Genomic DNA, 19,673 nt, shown 5'->3' with positions numbered 1-19,673 from the left:
TTCAAGAGTGGGGCGAGATTGCTTTCAGATGAGAGCCCTGTAATATTTGGTTGAAAAAACTCTTATCGCCCTGAATGAATGTGGTTTGAAATACAATGTATAAATAAATCATGCGTGGGAAATCTTCTATTGAATATGCACTGTTGTACACTTTTGTCCAGAGACTAGTATAGACTTGGTTTACATGGGCAGTGCAGTGTGGTGTCATAGTGTGTTAGGATTCCACACTGAGGTAATATTGCATAGGTTGGTTTCAGTCATTTCCCACATCTCAGCCATGTTTTTTCAAGAAGGTCATACTGTTTTTCTTTCTCCCACCACCCCCACACGGGGTGGGTTTCACCAAGCCATTCTTGCACATCAGAACAACAGGCATGAGAGCAATTTGTTGTTCCATCTTTTTAGCTGTGAGCTAGAGGCAAAATCCTTTACAAAAGTATATTTAGCTTGTACACATAGAAAATCGGAGCTGGAGTAGGCCATTCGGCCCTTTGAGCCTGTGTCACATAGTGACCTTAAAAAATATTTATTCCTTTTTAAATTCTAGCTTATTTATTTGAGAGATCGCACTCAGTTGTATGGTTCAGACAAACGTGTGAAGATCCAGTGACTCCATTAGTAACTCATACTGTGCTTCAGGGAAGTCCGATGTAGACCAGCATTGAGAAAAGGGCCCAGGGTTTAGTAATTATGCTGCCATATGTGGGCTCTGCTGTAATATATTTGGGTGTACTTCATGTCCTTGATGAGCTTTGGAGTTAGGCAGTTGGAAAGCTCCTGGCTTTTTGTGACACTGGCACAGTTGAGGAAACTCTGATCAAGTGCAATAGTCAGGTTGCTTATTGGACCTTTGTCCTGGGTCAGTGGGTCATTGTTTGGATAAAAGGTTGGTTTGTTCCATAAATAGTTGGTTCAGTAATAAATAATACACAATGAGATATGAGATGTACATAGTTGTGTGCATGCTTGAAGCAAAATGTGAACTGATTTATGAATGGCCATTAGTTAAGTTTCTGTGTTGACCCGGGGGGGGGGGGGGGGTGGGGAAAGAGTGTGGGAGGGAGGAGAAATTACGTTCTGAATCCTTTTTGTGAGCAATTTTGAGAAATAATAGGTTACTGAATTGCTGTAAAATGCAGCTAAATTCAAGTGTGAGATGTTGCAGATTTTTGATAGTAATGTTTCCAAATATTTAACAGGTTTCCTGAGTATTTTCTTTGCTAATTTAGCTGAAGTTGCAAACACACATCTGCTTGGCATCAGAGGGTAGAACGGTGGTGTATTTACGCATGGAAACTTTGTATAGTTCCAACAAGTGGAAAGTGACAGTTTTTCTAAAAATTGATAGGAATCTACTGAAGAATCCTGGGATTTGAAGTAAGACCATGAAACATGGTAAATAACACCAAGTTGCGGTAAGTCGACAGTGTAATTGAAACGAGAGCTGTAATGTACCTACTATTTCTGGTTTTGAGGCTTCGGATAATGCCAAAGCTTTGAATCCTACTTTATGATTGGGACATGGTTACAGGAGTGAAATAGTTGTAGGGATTGGAGTTGGGGCTTCCAATGTGACTTCAAATCTGAAACCTGTCTGTAATAAACTGAGCTCTGGAGCTTTGTTACAAGCCCGTGAAAGAACTTCCAAGCCTGATGGGTTTTGATATGTCATAGACATTTTGAGAGAGACTGGTTAAGAACATCCTTTATTGTTGTTGCATGAATCATTCTTTTCCATGAATACTGCTTTTTTTTCAAAAACAATTTGTTATTAATAGCCAGGACAAACTGTAATTTCTGGTTTCCGTAAACATACATTTTTTCCCACATCTGTTTGTAGCAGATTGCAGCGTTCCAGGCATGTTGTAGATACCCATGATATGGAATGTAACAGTTTGTGAGACACCAAGCTTCTTCTAAGAACAGTGGTATTTATTTCAAAATCGTTTTTCTCAAATTTAATACAAATGCTATTTAGTTTTTAATAGTAATAGTCAACGTCATTGCCTTTCTTATATTATCAGAGGGCAAACTGATCTAATGAAGGTGCTACATGCTGAATTGGACAATTTTAACAGCGAGATAAAATATTACATGATTTAATTTTTAAAATTGAACTTTCAAGATGGTCCGATGCTACTGAGTGTTCAGTGCTATACCCAGGCCTGTTTAATATTTTGGTACCCAGTGTGTTATAACAAAATCTGCACGTGCAAGCCAATATGTTTTAATGTATAACGTACTTCATGTGTAATATTCTTCATCGTCTGTAATTGTTCCATCCACCAAAACTTCGTTATACTGCTCAAAATGCTCACTCCAGAAATGTCCTGAATTTGTAAGGGCAAAATCCAAATTTGTACTGCTGGGTCAAATGGACATTTGTGTGGCGGACATACTCCCACAGTTGTGTGAAAATTTTATCCTCCCATTGCACTTGCTGAAATTCTAGTGATAATATTAGTATTGGTGCATTGATGTGCTGTGGCATGCAATGTATGCTCACACTTGGGATTTCCCCATTTAATAGTTTCCAGAATTTTGGCTAGGGAACCAGAATTTTGGCCAGGGAAGGAAAACAATGAGCTGAGTCCCCTTGCTGCTGCAGTTACATTGGTCATGGCATCAGTTAACTATCCCATCTTTTCAGTTGAGGATGAAGGACCCAAGAGTGAAGAATGTACCTTCAAGCATCGAGTTGAATTTTGTTCCTGATTAGGGTGAGAGGGATGTTTGTCCTGAGGAAAGAGTTTTTGTCATGATTGTGAAGGAAGCCCCTTCTGGGGAAGAACCGTGACATTATGAGGCATCCATTATCAGCATTGAGTGCTGCTAGGTGAGGTATGAGTATGCCAGGTAAAGAGTAAAACTGCCCTAACAATCTGGTAACTACACACTCAGAAGAACACCCCTTTCTGTTTTGGTGTGATATTTGCACTTCCAGATTCGCCATTCTTACTGCAGAACTAAAGAAAAACTAAATGCTGGAAATTTGAAATAAGAATGGAACATGTTGGAAAATAATGGCTAATGTTCTGGGATAAGTTATATACGTTATGAACATATAGAATACAATTTCTGATGGAAGGTCACACCCTAAGTCAGTGTTGTCCAATAGGAATATCCAAGAGGCCAGAGTCTGCAGAGCAGAGAATTTGGTAGGGGGTGGGAGGTTTGTAGGGCTGGAGGAAGTTAGAGATAGAGAGGGATGAGACCATGGATGGATTTAAACACGAGGACGAGAATTTTAAATTTGAGATGTTGGGGCCAGAAGCCACAGAGGGCAGGAGTGATGGGTAAGCAGAATCTGGTGCGGGGTCCAGGCAGTAGAGTTTTGGATGAGATAAAGTTTATGGAGGTTGGAGGATGGGAGGACAGGCAGGGGCATTGGGATAGTCTGGAGATGACAAAGGCATGGTTGAGGATTTAAGTGGCAGATGGGCTGCAGGAGGGGCTCTTCACTGAAAGAAAGCCTTGCATTTATGTAGCTCCTCGTTATGTCTGACACATTCCAAAATGCTTCAGTCAATTACTTGGAAGTAACTGTTGGCACATGCAACGTTGCAAATGGGGCAAAAGATTTCACAAATAGCAATGAGATGAATGATCAGTTAATCTGTTTTAAAGTGTTGGTTGAGGGAGGAATGTTGGCTAGAACATTGGGAGAATTGCCTGCTTTTTTCAAAAAAAAAGTGTTATGTAATCTTTTAATACCCATCTGCATGAGTAGACAAAGCCTCTGTATAACATCTCGTATGGAGGACCACACCTCCATAAATGTAGCACTCCTTCAGTACTCCATTGAATTATCAGCTCCATATACTGAAGTAGGATGGGACTTCAATCCTCGATCTTCTGACTTATGGATGAGCATGCTACCAACTGAGCCAAACTGCCATTGGTTGGAAAGGCAAAAGAATCTTTCCTCTGGTAGTTTTTTTTAAAAAGAAAAATGCACAAAATCAGTAATTTGTCTCCTTGGCTACATGCCTTCAGTATGCTAACAGTATGTTTCATACAAATATTACCATGTTATTTGTAATGTCCCTCCTTCGATTCATGGAAGGCAGAATTGTGGTCATAAAGGTCATCCTAGCTTTTATTAATTGTTAATCCACAGGCACCTGCTCCTTTCTCTCCAAACACAACATACCAAGTTGCTTTGAAATTTTCAACTTAAACTGGTAGTGGGTTAGGCCATAGTTTGAGCACTGTGTGCAGTTGTTGGTGCCCAATATAGAAGGTACATTAAACCCATAAGAAGTGCATGCTATCACCAGGATGAGAAACTGTCATAATGAGAAGAGACTTGAGATACTGAGGTTAAGAAGGGATTTAAGAAACTTTTGAAATTATGAAGTGTTTTGATAGAGTAAATAGGGAAAGACTGTTTCCATTGGTTGAGGAGTTCGTTACACGGGGTTGTCATTTCAAAATTGTTGCTGAGGAGAAATTTCTTAATGCAGATAGTTATTGGAGCAGGTGCTGCTTTGTCACAGTAGTTGAGGCAGAGGCCACAGCATCTTTTAACATATGTGGCTTTAGGGAGGGAACCAGTGGGATTAGTTTTGGTGTAGCAAACATGGACAAGTTGAGTCGAATGGTCTTCTGTGCTGTAAACTTCTATCACAGGTGTAGAATCCAAAGCATCATTATATGACATTGTACTTTGAATTTTTAATAGATCCTCTTCTGTTCATATTTTCTTGGATTTAGATTTTGTGTTTCTGGCTAATGGATTGGTCAAGGGAATAACTTGATTGAAAGGATAGCTATTGACTGGGTAATACATGTTTTTGTTTTTAAGGGAAGAGGAGGAAAGAGCCCACACCCATTGTGGTTTGGAGGCAAGACTACGAATGATCTGCAGTTTTAGGTGGGAAATGAGAAACGAGAAAAATGCCCCTGCAATCCATATTAGGGCATCCTTGATTTAATGTTTCAAGCAAAAGAGTTGATATTTAATGTCCCTGGCTTAGATGATCAGTGTAATTTACAAATATTTGAATGTTTGTTACTGATTCTTCTCCAGATTCGGATTGCTTTGCAGCTGGAAGATGGATCCAGGCTTCAACATCTCTTTCAATCTAGTTTGACACTGTGGGATCTTCTTGATCACTTTCCTCAGACCAGGTGAGTCTTGTTTTCTTTTGTCCCTCATCCAATTTGGAGCAGAGCAGAATTTTCTTACCCCTTTATATGTGCAGTAAAGGTTTAATACTTTTCAGTTTGTTTTTTTTGTTATTCTTTCTTCATACAAGCATTGCTCAATATAATTGGGAAAGTGATTTGTTATTTCAGGTCGTTGTGCACATACTTACAAATATAGTACTCTACTTCAACCACCAGTTTTCTCGGGTAAATAGGCCAGTACACATACACTGAGAAGATTCAAGAGACTATTCAGATTTTAGTCTGCATATCTAGGCTGAGCAACATTATCTTTTAACATTTGCTTATTACCAGTCTTCACAAATGTTTTGAAGAGTTTCTTTTAAAGACACTATGTAATTGTGTAGCCATAAGAAATGATGGAAGGAACTTAAAGCAAACTTGTGAAGTGTATTTCAAATAGCAGGCGTATGTACCAGACAGTAGGAATAAAAAACTTTTTAATCCTTAATGCACCATGCATGCTTTTCCTGGTCCTAATGCACTCTTCTGGAAGCTGTCGCTGGGTGTCCTCACTCATAGGCAGGTGTTTTCAGTTCGACATGGAAAACATGGATGCTACTGTTTCAGCCTTTTATTCTTTCCCTTCTGGCCAGCTGAAAATGTAGCTTGTGGAGCCAACTTTTAGCCAATCAAATGGCAATTTTTGGCCAAGTTGCTTTTATCTACACAAGTCACTGCACTGCAAAAGCATCTCACTGTATCAAACACTTTTAACGTGATATGATGAGGTGCTGTAATGCCAATTTTCTTCCCTTTTCATCCCTCCCCCACCCAGCCTGAAGTCATTGATTCCTTACTGGGATGTAGTTCCATGGCCACCAGGCACAGTCCTGTACTTCACCCAAATGGGCAGCATTCACGATTAAACCGTGAGAATGAATTGTGGCACGGTGTTTGAATTTAGGGAGCATCACAGCTGAAATGGGTTTTGTCTTGATTTCCACAAGTATGCATTTCCAGCAGGGATCACTGCCTATCAGTTGGGAGCATGAAATGGTGATTTTGTGTGCAGTTGCTAGGGCCACTAGTGCATTTTGTTTCCGTGGCTGTGAACCTTCTCTCATACCAGGTTTTCCCTTTGTTTTCCCTTCCCAGTTTCCCCCACTGTAGTTGCATTGGAATCAATGCTTGGTAGAACAATGCCTGTATCTGGTATTCTCATTTTGAATAATGTTGAGTAACACCTGGTCCTATTGCTAAAGAAGACCCAGGGTTTATTACCCATTTTACATCCTTTTCAGATTGGATATTGAATTTGTGGCGGTCAGTTTTGACTAGTGTGTCGATTTCAGTGTCACTCAGTTGACCCCTGTGTCATAATTCTCTCTCTCTGGTGGATTGTTGCTAAAGTCTGCCACCTACTTTAGACACATCTGCTACACTGCACGAACGGGGTAGGTTCTGTTCTCTTTCCACTATCAGCAGTGACGATGACATGTTAGTGCTTGTGTTGCGCAGGCACCTCTGCTGGAGTCTCGGGAGCCTTTCTTCCTTTGTTTAGATTCCACAAATATTATGCAGTTAGTTTGTGCAGATAAAGCATGAGAGTTGATGTGCTACCTTCATTGCTTGGTTCTGGATTGTTTGTAGCCTCTTAGTCTGTGGCTGACTTGCTGTGCACCAAGCTGGATGGCCATATTCCAGGACTGGATGGATGTAGGCATTTTAGTCTGAGGAGTATCCTGGGGCTGACTCCGTGCCTGTTTCCGCAGAGGGAGTTGATGAGATGTGCGTATGCCATATTCCTCTGGAAAGTTTTCCCCAGGAACTTCGGCTGTCTGCTGATTTTGATTCGTTTTGAGAGCAGCTTAGTCCTCACATCCTGTTCCATGTGTTTACTACTTTTGGAGAAGAGCACGTAGTGCAATTTTCTGGGGTTAAACAGAATTCACCGTGACATGGTTCCAGATCTTCCAGGTATTGCTGAAACTTTTATGATGCTATTTTGGAGCTTGTGGAGGATACTCAAAAGGTGATGTCATCAGCATACTTTCGTTCAGGTGTTGGAGTTGACAGAAATGGGCTGAGAAACAAGGGAACTCCTGCCATTGGCTGAAATCAGGTTGAGATTGCTGCCCTCACTCTAACACTAATTGTGCACTCAGCCAGTATAATTGATAGCCATCGAATCAGCTCACTGGGAACGTCAAGCTGGGAGTTGGTGTATTGTGGCCCATTGTACCAAACCTTATTAAAAATCTTTTCGATGTTCAAGCACACCACAAGTGCACATTGTATGCCATGGAATCTTTTACGTCCACCTGAGAGGGCAGATGGGACCTCGGTTTATCGTCTTATCCAAAAGATGGCACTGTGACTGTGCAGCACCCCCTGTTTCTCTTTGAATAGTGCCGTTGGTTTGAGGTCTTTAGTTACATCAAAAAAGGGAGGGAAGAATAAGAGGTACGTGTCCAGGGTTCCAATAAAATAAATTGAAGCACCTGTGTTGGACAGGGATAAATTCAGAGACGTTCTGTCATTGACAGTGAGACAGAAATTGTTGAGGTAAAGAGAATGTTAAAGTTGCTGGCCAGATTATAAATCCAGAGAGATGATAATCTGTGAAACATTGGTGAGACCACAATCAAAGTGCCGATTCCAGTTCTAGATTTTGTAACCACCGAAAGGTACCTTAGGGATTGGAAATGGCCAAAGAAGGTGAATGAGGCTGACATTGGCACTTGGATCAAAGAGGCTCCAAGGATGAACATTTATTTGGGGGGTGCTGAAATGATATGATTCAGAATTCATAAGATGGAAAATATATTCATTGAAAATCCAGGGTTGAATAATTTGGCATGTGAGAAGAAAAAGTTGAGATGACATAAACTGAGTGCAAATCAAGAACAGTTTTAATATCAACTGCAAAATGTGAATTGGTATGGAACTTGCTGTTCACCCAAGATATCATTTTGAGATTCCTTCTGTATGCCAGTTGTTACTGGGTTCCCAAACTCTGGAGGAGCAAATTAGGGATCAGACCAGAGTTCACTTGTCCTTCTATCTACCCAAAGCATTCGTATTGGATGCAAGTGAACACATTCAGTGATGAAAGACAAAAATGCACATAGCATTTTACCAGTTTGATTCTACTGGTTATTAAAAATTGTCTGCCTTTTCATATTTTATGGAGTGCAAGGATGGATACTTAAATCCTTAATATTTTGTGCAGTTCATTATTTTGATTCAAAATAAAGGAATTTTAAGAGGATGTCCAAGCCCAGGGTGTCTTAGGTGTCTAAGATTTAGAATGCAGAATAACCAGGAGTATTTTTTTTTACTAGAACAAAGTTAATTAAATGAAACAAATTTAAAATTAAGAGTTGCAGACAGATTTTCATACCTATAAGATGTATTTGAAATTGTTGAAAAGGAAGTCTTCAGAAAAGGAAGTCTTCAAAACATTTTGGTACTTAACCACAGCCTTATCATTAACTTCAAGGTGACTTAGTGTGGTTAAGGAAAGATGAAAGCACTGCAGCAAAAATCCATGCCACGTCCTTCATCTGAAAGGACAGGTAGCAGACTTCTGATCCCTCAGTGGCTTCAAACACCAATGCTGTTTTGTATTCAACAACATCTTGTGAAGTAGGACTAACTTGCTCAGTAATACCCCAGTTCTTTTCTCTTTTTAAAAAAAAAACCTGTAAGAGTTTCTATGAGGTACCCCACTTAGCAACTGTCTGACTTAATGGAACTTGCCATAAAATGGGGCTGGTGAGTTTAAGTGGAGGAAGTTATTTTAACTTATGTTTCTGATCTGTCAATGTGTTTAAAGAAACATAAATGCTGAGTGTGAATATAATTGGTCCAAATTGGTATTTGAATTTTTCTTTTTAAAAGAACTGTCCTGTCCAAATGTGACTCAAGTTTGAAAAAAGCTGCAAATCGTGAATGTAGGGTTTTCAATATTTGTCCTTCATATAAACTGAATTATATTGTTAGCCGCCTTGTTCAAATGTGCCACTAAAATGACTGTGGTTAAGGAAAATGTTGCCTGGATCCTGAAGGGACTCCTTCTCTCAGATTGAGGTTAAACAATATTATTGAAGTTATGAGTAGAAAGCTTTTTCTGTATAACCTATGCCAAAGTACTTGATACTGATGCTGAATGAAGAAAAAGTGTTTCATTTCCTTAATACTGCCATCTCTCCTTGCCAAAATTCACTTGTTCAAATTTGAAAGTGTTTTGCATAGTAGAATTAAAGAATAGTGCAGAGCAAAAAATATTTACTTAAAAATCCTATTTTGGGAATAAGAATAATTTGAATTTGATGCGAGTGCTTTGGCTATGCCTCCTAGTTTAATGTCAATTAATTATAGTTCTGAGATAGCTATTTGAGAATCAGGCTTTGCTAGTTATGATTGCATATGACATTTGTGACCCGAGTTAACATTCATGCGTTGTCTTACTTGTGATGGCTAGAGTAACGTGTTTAATGTGTATTCAGGACATCTGATTTTGATGGGTTCGAATTATAGTTTTTTTTTATTATTCGTTCACGGGATGTGGGCGTCGCTGGCAAGGCCGGCATTTATTGCCCATCCCTAATTGCCCTCGAGAAGGTGGTGGTGAGCCGCCTTCTTGAACCGCTGCAGCCCGTGTGGTGACGGTTCTCCCACAGTGCTGTTAGGAAGGGAGTTCCAGGATTTTGACCCAGCGACAATGAAGGAACGGCGATATATTTCCAAGTCGGGATGGTGTGTGACTTGGAGGGGAACGTGCAGGTGGTGTTGTTCCCATGCGCCTGCTGCCCTTGTCCTTCGAGGTGGTAGAGGTCACGGGTTTGGGAGGTGCTGTCGAAGAAGCCTTGGCGAGTTGCTGCAGTGCATCCTGTGGATGGTGCACACTGCAGCCATAGTGCGCCGGTGGTGAAGGGAGTGAATGTTTAGGGTGGTGGATGGGGTGCCAATCAAGCGGGCTGCTTTATCTTGGATGGTGTCGAGCTTCTTGAGTGTTGTTGGAGCTGCACTCATCCAGGCAAGTGGAGAGTATTCCATCACACTCCTGACTTGTGCCTTGTAGATGGTGGAAAGGCTTTGGGGAGTCAGGAGGTGAGTCACTTGCCACAGAATACCCAGCCTCTGACCTGCTCTTGTAGCCACAGTATTTATGTGGCTGGTCCAGTTAAGTTTCTGGTCAATGGTGACCCCCAGGATGTTGATGGTGGGGGATTTGGCGATGGTAATGCCGTTGAATGTCAAGGGGAGGTGGTTAGACTCTCTCTTGTTGGAGATGGTCATTGCCTGGCACTTATCTGGCGCGAATGTTACTTGCCACTTATCAGCCCAAGCCTGGATGTTGTCCAGGTCTTGCTGCATGCGGGCTGGGACTGCTTCATTATCTGAGGGGTTGCGAATGGAACTGAACACTGTGCAGTCATCAGCGAACATCCCCATTTCTGACCTTATGATGGAGGGAAGGTCATTGATGAAGCAGCTGAAGATGGTTGGGCCTCGGACACTGCCCTGAGGAACTCCTGCAGCAATGTCCTGGGGCTGAGATGATTGGCCTCCAACAACCACTACCATCTTCCTTTGTGCTAGGTATGACTCCAGCCACTGGAGAGTTTTCCCCCTGATTCCCATTGACTTCAATTTTACTAGGGCTCCTTGGTGCCGCACTTGGTCAAATGCTGCCTTGATGTCAAGGGCAGTCACTCTCACCTCACCTCTGGAATTCAGCTCTTTTGTCCATGTTTGGACCAAGGCTGTAATGAGGTTTGGAGCCGAGTGGTCCTGGCGGAACCTAAACTGAGCATCGGTGAGCAGGTTATTGGTGAGTAAGTGCCGCTTGATAGCACTGTCGACGACACCTTCCATCACTTTGCTGATGATTGAGAGTAGACTGATGGGGCGGTAATTGGCCGGATTGGATTTGTCCTGCTTTTTGTGGACAGGACCTACCTGGGCAATTTTCCACATTGTCGGGTGGATGCCAGTGTTGTAGCTGTACTGGAACAGCTTGGCTAGAGGTGCAGCTAGTTCTGGAGCACAAGTCTTCAGCACTACAGCTGGGATGTTGTCGGGGCCCATAGCCTTTGTTGTATCCAGTGCACTCAGCCGTTTCTTGATATCACGTGGAGTGAATCGAATTGGCCGAAGACTGGCTTCCGTGATGGTGGGGATATCGGGAGGAGGCTAGGTCAAAACAATTTTTAAAAAATCTATTGAATTCCGTCCTTGGAAGAAAGTTTAATTTGCTGTAGGTGTAGTGTGCCTACTTTTGCATTGAGTAAAGGAAGATGAATGTCAACAATTTTACAGTTTGCACCAGTTTTTTATTTAATAATGTGTTTTATGAACAATGTTTCAAGAATGCAGTAATATGGCATCTCCAGCTGTCTAATTCTTTCTGGGCTTAGACATCCTGAGTCATGAGTTCAAATCCCGCCACGGCAGCTGGGGAATTTAAATTCTATTAATTAAATAAAATCTGGAATAAAAAACACTAGTATCAGTAATGGTGGCCACGAAACTACCGGATTGTCGTAAAAACCCATCTGGTTCACTAATGTCCTTTAGGGAAGGAAACCTGCTGTCCTTACCCGGTCTGGCCTATGTGTGACTCCAGATCCACAGCAATGTGGTTAATTCTTAATTGCACTCTGAAATGGCCTAGCAAGCCACACAGTTGTACAATCTCGCTACGAAAAGTCATAATAAGAATAAAACCGATCGGACCGCTAGGCACAGGTCACAACAAAGGCAAACTAAGCCCAGTCGACCCTGCAAAATCCTCCTCCCTAACATCCGGGGACTTGTGCCAAAATTGGGAGAGCTGTTCCACAGACTGGTCCAGCAACAGCCTGACATAGCCATACTCACAATCATATTTTTCAGCCAATGTCCCAGATTCTTCCGTCACCATCCCTGGGTATGTCCTGTCCCACCAGCAGGACAGACCCACCAGAGGTGACGGTACAGTGATATACAGTCAGGAGGGAGTGGCCCTGGGAGTCTTCAACATTGACTCTGGACCCCATGAAATCTCATGGCATCAGGTCAAACGTGGGCAAGAAACCTACTGCTGATTACCACCTACCGCCCTCCCTCAGCTGATGAATCAGTCCTCCTCCATGTTGAGCATCACTTGGAGGAAGCACTGAGGGTAGCAAGGGCACAGAATGTACTCTGGGTGGGGGACTTCAATGTCCATCACCAAGAGTGGTTTGGTAGCACTACTACTTTCCGAGCTGGCCGAGTTCTGAAGGACATAGCTGCCAGACTGGGCCTGCGGCAGGTGGTGAGCAAACCAACACGAGGGGAAAAACCTACTTGACCTCGTCCTCACCAATCTACCTGTCGCAGATACATCTGTCCATGACAGTATTGGTAGGAGTGACCACCGCAGAGTTCTTGTGGAGACGAAGTCCCGTCTTCACACTGAGGACACCATCCAACGTGTTGCGTGGCACTGCCACCGTGCTAAATGGGATAGATTCAGAACAGATTTAGCAGCTCAAAACTGGGCATCCATGAGGCGCTGTAGGCCATCAGCAGCAGCAGAATTGTATTCCAGCACAGTCTGTAATCTCATGACCCAGCATATCCCTCACTCTACCATTACCAACAAGACAGGGGATCAACCCTGGTTCAATGAGGAGTGTAGAAGAGTATGCCAGGAGCAGCATGAGGTGTACCTAAAGCTGAGGTGCCAACCTGGTGAAGCTACAACCCAGGACTACATGCATGCTAAACAGCGGAAGCAACATGTTATAGACAGCTAAGCGATTCCACAATCAAAGGATCAGATCAAAGCTCTGCAGTCCTGCCACATCCAGTCGTGAATGGTGGTGGACAATTAAACAACTAACGGGAGGAGGAGGCTCTGTAAACATCCCCATCCTCAATGATGGCAGAGTCCAGCACGTGTGTGCAACAGAGAAGGCTAAAGTGTTTGCAACCACCTTCAGCCAGAAGTGCCGAGTGGATGATCCATCTCTGTCTCCTCCCGATATCTCCACCATCACAGAAGCCAGTCTTCAGCCAGTTTCGATTCACTCCACGTGATATCAAGAAACAGCTGAGTGCACTGGATCGACAAAGGCTATGGGCCTCGACAACATCCTGGCTGTCGTGCTGAAGACTTGTGCTCCAGAACTCGCCGCGCCTCTAGCCAAACTGTTCCAGTACAGCTACAACACTGGCATCTATCCGACCATGAGTAAAATTGCCCAGGTGTGTCCTGTCCACAAAAAGCAGGACAAACCCAATCCGGCCAATTACCGCCCGATCAGTCTACTCTCAATCATCAGCAAAGTGATGGAAGGTGTCGTCGACAGTGCTATCAAGCGGCACTTACTCACTGATGCTCAGTTGGGGTTCCGCCAGGACCACTCGATTCCAGACCTCATTACACCTTGGTCCAAACATGGACAAAAGAGCTGAATTCCAGAGGTGAGGTGAGTGATTGCCCTTGACATCAAGGCAGCATTTGACTGAGTGTGGCACCAAGAAGTCCTAATAAAATTGAAGTCAATGGGAATTGGGGAAAACTCTCCAGTAGCTGGAGTCGTACCTAGCACAAAGGAAGATGGTCGTGGTTGTTGGAGGCCAATCATCTCAGCCCCAGGACATTGCTGCAGGAGTTCCTCAGGGCAGTGTCCTAGGCCGAACCATCTTCAGCTGCTTCATCAATGACCTTCCCTCCATCAAAAGGTCTGAAATGGGATTGTTTGCTGATGATTGCTCAGTGTTCAGTTCCATTCGCAACCCCTCAGATAATGAAGCAGTCCGAGCCCGTATGCAGCAAGACTTGAACAACATCCAGGCTTGGGCTGATAAGTGGCAAGTAACATTCGTGCCAGGCAATGACCATCTCCAACAAGAGAGAGAGTCTAACCACCTCCCCTTGACATTCAACGGTATTACCATCACCAAATCCCCCACCATCAACATCCTGGGGGTCACCATTGACCAGAAACTTAACTGGGCCAGCCACATAAATACTGTGGCTACAAGAGCAGTTCAGAGGCTGGGTATTCTGTGGCAAGTGACTCACCTCTTGACTCCCCAAATCCTTTCCACCATCTACAAGGCACAAGTCAGGAGTGTGATGGAATACTCTCCACTTGCTTGGATGAGTGCAGCTCCAACAACACTCAAGAAGCTCGACACCATCCAGGACAAAGCAGCCCGCTTGATTGGCACCCTAAACATTCACTCCCTCCATCACTGGCGCACCATGGCTGCAGTGTGTACCATCCACAGGATGCACTGCAGCAACTCGCCAAGGCTTCTTCGACAGCACCTCCCAAACCTGCGACCTGTACCACCGAGAAGGACAAGGGCAGCAGACACATGGGAACAACACCACCTGCACGTTCCCCTCCAAGTCACACACCATCCCGACTTGGAAATATATTGCCGTTCCTTCATCGTTGCTGGGTCAAAATTGTGGAACTCCCTACCTAACAACAGCACTGTGGGAGAACTGTCACCACAGGTACTGCAGCAGTTCAAGAAGGTGGCTCACCACCACCTTCTCAAGGGCAATTCGGGATGGGCAAGAAATGCTGGCCTTGCCAGCGACACCCACATCCCATGAACGAATAATAAAAAAAAATCCTCTCAAAATTCCTTTATTTTGTATCAAGATAATGGACTGCAACGTCTTAAGGATTTAAGTTTCCATCCTTGCACTTCATAAAATATTTTTATGGAAACCCTAATGAAAAGGCAGACAATTTTTATAATAACCAGTAGAATCAAGCTGGTAAAATGCTCTGTGCATTTTTTGTCTTTCATCATCGAATATGTTCACTTGCATTCAATACGAATGCTTTGGGAAGATGAATGGATAAGTGAACTCCAGTCTGATCTCTGATTTACTCCTCCAGAGGTTGGGAACCCTGTAAGAACTGGCATGCAGAAGAAATCTCAATGATATCTTGGGTGAACAGCAAGTTCCATACCAGTTGATACATTAAAATTGTTCTTGATTTGCACTCGATTTATGATGTCCTCCCAACTCCTTGGTGTCTATTTATCGCATAATGCAGGCTATCTGTATTCCTGTGTGTAAGATTCTGAAGGAAAGTGTAGAGAAGATTCGCTGCTTTTGGTGAAGATTGCTGAAATTTATACTGTACTTGGTAAAACATGGCAACTTAAACTGTGGAATAGAACTAAGCAAGCAGGAAGCTACTAAAAGCAAAAAGACCAGCTTGGTTTCAACACCTGTAAAGACTAGGAAATTGCAAGCTGTCAAAATGACCCACAAGGAGGTCACCAGTGACTGTGAGTTTGTGCAAGGAGTAATGCAGAGTAAATGTCTTGGATTTGTTTTCTGGTTTGTGCTGAGTTAGCTGTCTCAGGTAGGACAGTGATAGGATCGTTAACATTGACCGTGACACTCCCGATTGCTATTTAGCAGGCCCTGTTGGAAATTCGTATTTATAGTTGACTGACAAGGACAGGATGAGGCTCAGCTGCGTTGCGTCCTATAGCCAAGTAGCCTATCGACACTCCATGTCAAGACTCAAACAATAAAAATGGCCACTGGTGTCCGTGGAACTGCATCCCAGCAAGGAGTAAAATCTTTCAGGAGCAGAGGGGAAAAAAATTGGCATAAGGTAAGATTGGCAAGTAGGAAGAGACCAACAGGAAGATCAAGAAGGTCATAGTTTTGGAGCAAGAATAGACTCATTCAGGATTTATGTCATGGAGTAGCCATCAGGGTGAATAACATTGGACCAACAGCAGAAAGGCAAGAGAAGTGACTCAAATCAAGGATCTTGTAAATGATAGAGAACGCTGAGGAATGATAGATAATGTTGAAGAATGGGTATAGTTCCTGAAATGCAAGGTAAAGGTAGAAGAAGTGAGATGCAAGAGCAGCTGAAGGAAGTTCTCTGAAATTAGATAATACAATGTTCTTGGGGAAGGAAGCAGATATGGAAGAGGTGAGCAGATAAGTTAACGGCAAGGAACAGTTTGAGATTCTAAGTGAATTTGGCGGAAATATTGTCATTTGCTGGGTCGAATTCTAAAGTAGAAAAGAAGAATATGAGGAAGAAGGCATAGTGTGTCAGCAGTGGTGTTAGGAACTTCTGAGTACAGTAATTGCAGCTGATGTTGCTCAGGCTGTGAGAGCAAACAAAGTGACGGGGATTCCAGGAGGGGTGAAGTGAGTTAGGAAAGAGATATGGAACTTTAGAAATCTGAAGTCTTGCTGAACGTATTAAGATGTAGGTAGCCATGGCATCCATTTAACTCAATAGGATGCTTCTGTTTTCAGTTGCCTTGTTGCCCACCATTTATATGGAAGTGCCAGTCAATATAAAAGATGAGTTGTGGTGCCCTGTGATATAAATGCAATTTACTGCAAAGGATGTAATTGACAATTGCACTGAAGATCAGTTTGATTGTAATGTGAAAAATCCCTATAATGCCCATTATAAAATTCTTGTGTTTCTGAGCACCTGATACGGTTTTACTTGGGGAATGGGGCAGGAAGAATTTTATTGGATGATTGGTTTCTCATTTTTGTTCCAGAGACGGTGCATTTTAATCAAATTATCGCTGCCTTTGTTGAAGGTGTGAACTTTTCAGTTTTGGGGGTAACCTTGATGGAGATGAAAAATTAGAAGAGCAGAAATGTGAAAAACGTACTTTGTTTCCCCTCAGTACAGCATAACCCTTTAATATGCTTATTGCAAGTTTTACCATGGTAATCAATCAATTGGATTTTGAGACTGTTAAAGGACAAAATGTGATAAGAATATCCAGTGCTAATCCCCACCATGTTGTGGAGAACATCAAAGACATTCCACTTTTTGATGTTTTTCATTTTTTTTTATTTATCCACCTTCTCTTTATGGAGAAATGTGCAGTCTAATAACCATAATCAACATAGTAGAACTGAAGCTTAAACTGTTATTTAGCCAAAAATGTGATTTTAATCCATTCCTAATGTAACATGCAAGAGAAGTATCAAATGTACTTTGTTTCTTGGTTACAAACACCTTTGTGAAAAATGTATATTGCACATAATTAGTATCTGCTGTCATTTTATGATTCTTTCATTTGCAGTTTTTTTTCTGCAACATTGATGTTTACTCCATTTCCTTCAGATACCTGATACTGTTTAAGTCTTCACAAGAGTATCTGCTTTTAATTATAATCAATTTGTCAAGTGTGAGAGCAGACAAAATGGTGACTGTTTCCTTCTAGCTAAGAGCTTCTTCTTGTCTTTCCTTCAAAGTGCAGTTAAAAGTATTCAAGTGCAGCTTAGTCTAGACAGAATTAATCTTTGAATTCTCGTCAACAAAGTGGTGAGAGACAGAGAAAACTGGGTGCAACAACCTGTTTTAAAAAGCAAGACTATTCAAAATTGAGTGAAATCTGCTGTTTAGTATCTTTTGTAACATGTACCAATCCTTAAAATTTGTTTCTGTAGCAGTAAAGATGTGCAGGTGCTTCAGTTCCAGATTATGGCCAAAACTACATAACACAGGCAATCTGGAGGAGAAGAGAAAGAAGTGATAGGAAATCTGTGTAGCTATAATCAGATAAATCTTTCTATCAAGAGGCAAAATATTGATCTTACATAATTTGATATAATTAATGTTTGTCACACGGTTACCCATATTTTTATTTGACTTTGGAATACTTTTTCACTCGTGATTATCCATATGCAAAGAATAGCACATATTTTGTAGGTTTTTAAGAGAACTTTCAAATGTGTTTAATAATTGGAATATAGAGCAGTGACACAGATGTGTATAATTAGTATATTAATTGGAGAAATTTTAATCCTTAAAAATTGAAGGGAAGGACACTTGCATACTTTGTCTGAGACAAACAGCCTATTTCCTTAGTCATTTACTGTATCTACATGCAAAACCTTTTAATTTCACCTTGCATCACATCTTGTGCTGTGTACACTTAATTGTTTTAGTACTTTGGCTTTTTATTGGGTACTTTTTGAATTATGTTGTGCACTTGCATCACTGCTGATGCAATTCCTCAACGTTTCATAGGTCTATATTTTATACTGGATTCTCACATCTACCTTTGACCTCAAAGACTCTTATCTGACGTTGATTGCCAGAGTCCCACTCTCTTCCGTGTCTGCATGGCTCTTTTACCTCTGTAAACTGTCCTCCCCCAACATCCTGTTCTTGTATCTGTTCCCCCATCATACCTCAGCAACCGATTCCTCCATTGTTGTGGGACAAATGTCCCTCCTGAAGAAGAAAGATTTAAAAAATTTGTTTTTAAACTAGAAGAAACTATGGTGTATATGGAATACTCCACAGGACCTGATGTACGATACTGTAGAACTTATGGACCTAATTGTACATAATATGCTCCAACTTCAATCATAAAAGTGTAAAAATGCAATCAGGTTCCCTTGTGTCTTTGTGTTCTGTCAAACTGTTGTCCATTACCTTTAAAAAAAAAATTCCTAAATTGCAATAGTTCTTAATCCATTTTCATCTTGTTGCATGGACTTTTTTGGATGATCAACTCAGGCGGACTGCAACTGATTGTGACTCTGGATGAAGAGTTGCTCTGGTTGTTGTCTATCTGCATCATAAATGCATTCAAAAAGAACTTGTGTGAGCTTCCAAAGTGATTATTACTTCCTCCACCTGTGATAAAAGCATTAAAAAGCTCATATTGAGTAGCTGATGCATTTTGAGAGAGAATGATTATTTTGCCATTATCGACTTTGATCTTTGTACTAAACGGTAATGATAAAATACAGAAAGTAGGGAGTTTCATGGAACAATACGATCAAGGTGAGTGGAAATCCAGATATGGAATTTCTGCATATTTTTCAAGTTTTCATCCAATTCCATTGAAACTTGCCAGTCTCAAACTTCATTTCCTTTTGTTAAACACGCCACGCCTTTTGGCACCTCTCAGTCATTCTGTCAATTAACCATGATTTGTGGACTCCAGTGTACTGTAGATCTCAGTTTTATTTCACTTGGGACCTTTATTGCCAGAAAAATGAGTAGACTTTCACCCTGCGCTGCATTTGTGAAACACTAAATGTTGAAAATCGCATTCTAATCCACTGCATCACCTCACTCTCTTCGCTTTTAAATGTAAATTTAAAAAAAACCTGGCTTTCAATGTCAGACTTTCTTGGAATTACTATAGAATACGTAAACTGAAATAAGGCACCTGCTGATTACTGGCCAGTAAATTAATAGTTTCATTTGTTTGAGATCCTGCAAGATAAATATTTCTATTACATTGCTGTCAGTGTCTTCGTCAGAATGGTCTCCATTATTGAGATGAATGTGCTGCAGCATCCAAAATGTCTGCAGCAGTTCATAAAATGGCAGTTAGAAGTGTGTGAACCAAAAAAGCTGCAACATCATAGCGACGTTACAGGCTCAATGGTCCCTAAAAACAAATCTATTGCTTGCTTGTAGTATTTCAGTGTTGCCAGGCACTTTTTATTATTGATGGCACATGATGTCTGCTTTATTGATGAGCAAAGATTGAGCTGTGGAGAAGTGGTCATCAAAAATTGT

At 41.7% G+C, this 19,673-nt stretch overlaps 1 protein-coding gene across 1 annotated transcript in view; it reads left to right on the top strand.

The window, feature by feature from the left end:
• The window catches only part of aspscr1 (ASPSCR1 tether for SLC2A4, UBX domain containing), a 192,347-nt gene that overhangs the window by 18,648 nt on the left and 154,026 nt on the right, over positions 1-19,673 (top strand). Inside the window, exon 4 of the mRNA XM_068003962.1 lies at positions 5,033-5,133. Within this exon, the coding sequence (XP_067860063.1) occupies positions 5,033-5,133 (101 nt within the window). The remainder of the gene's footprint in view (positions 1-5,032; positions 5,134-19,673) is intronic.

This window comes from Heptranchias perlo, chromosome 23 (assembly GCF_035084215.1).
Source record: "Heptranchias perlo isolate sHepPer1 chromosome 23, sHepPer1.hap1, whole genome shotgun sequence".
Classification (NCBI taxonomy): Eukaryota; Metazoa; Chordata; class Chondrichthyes; order Hexanchiformes; family Hexanchidae; genus Heptranchias; species Heptranchias perlo.
This window is presented reverse-complemented; position numbering and strand designations above follow the sequence as displayed.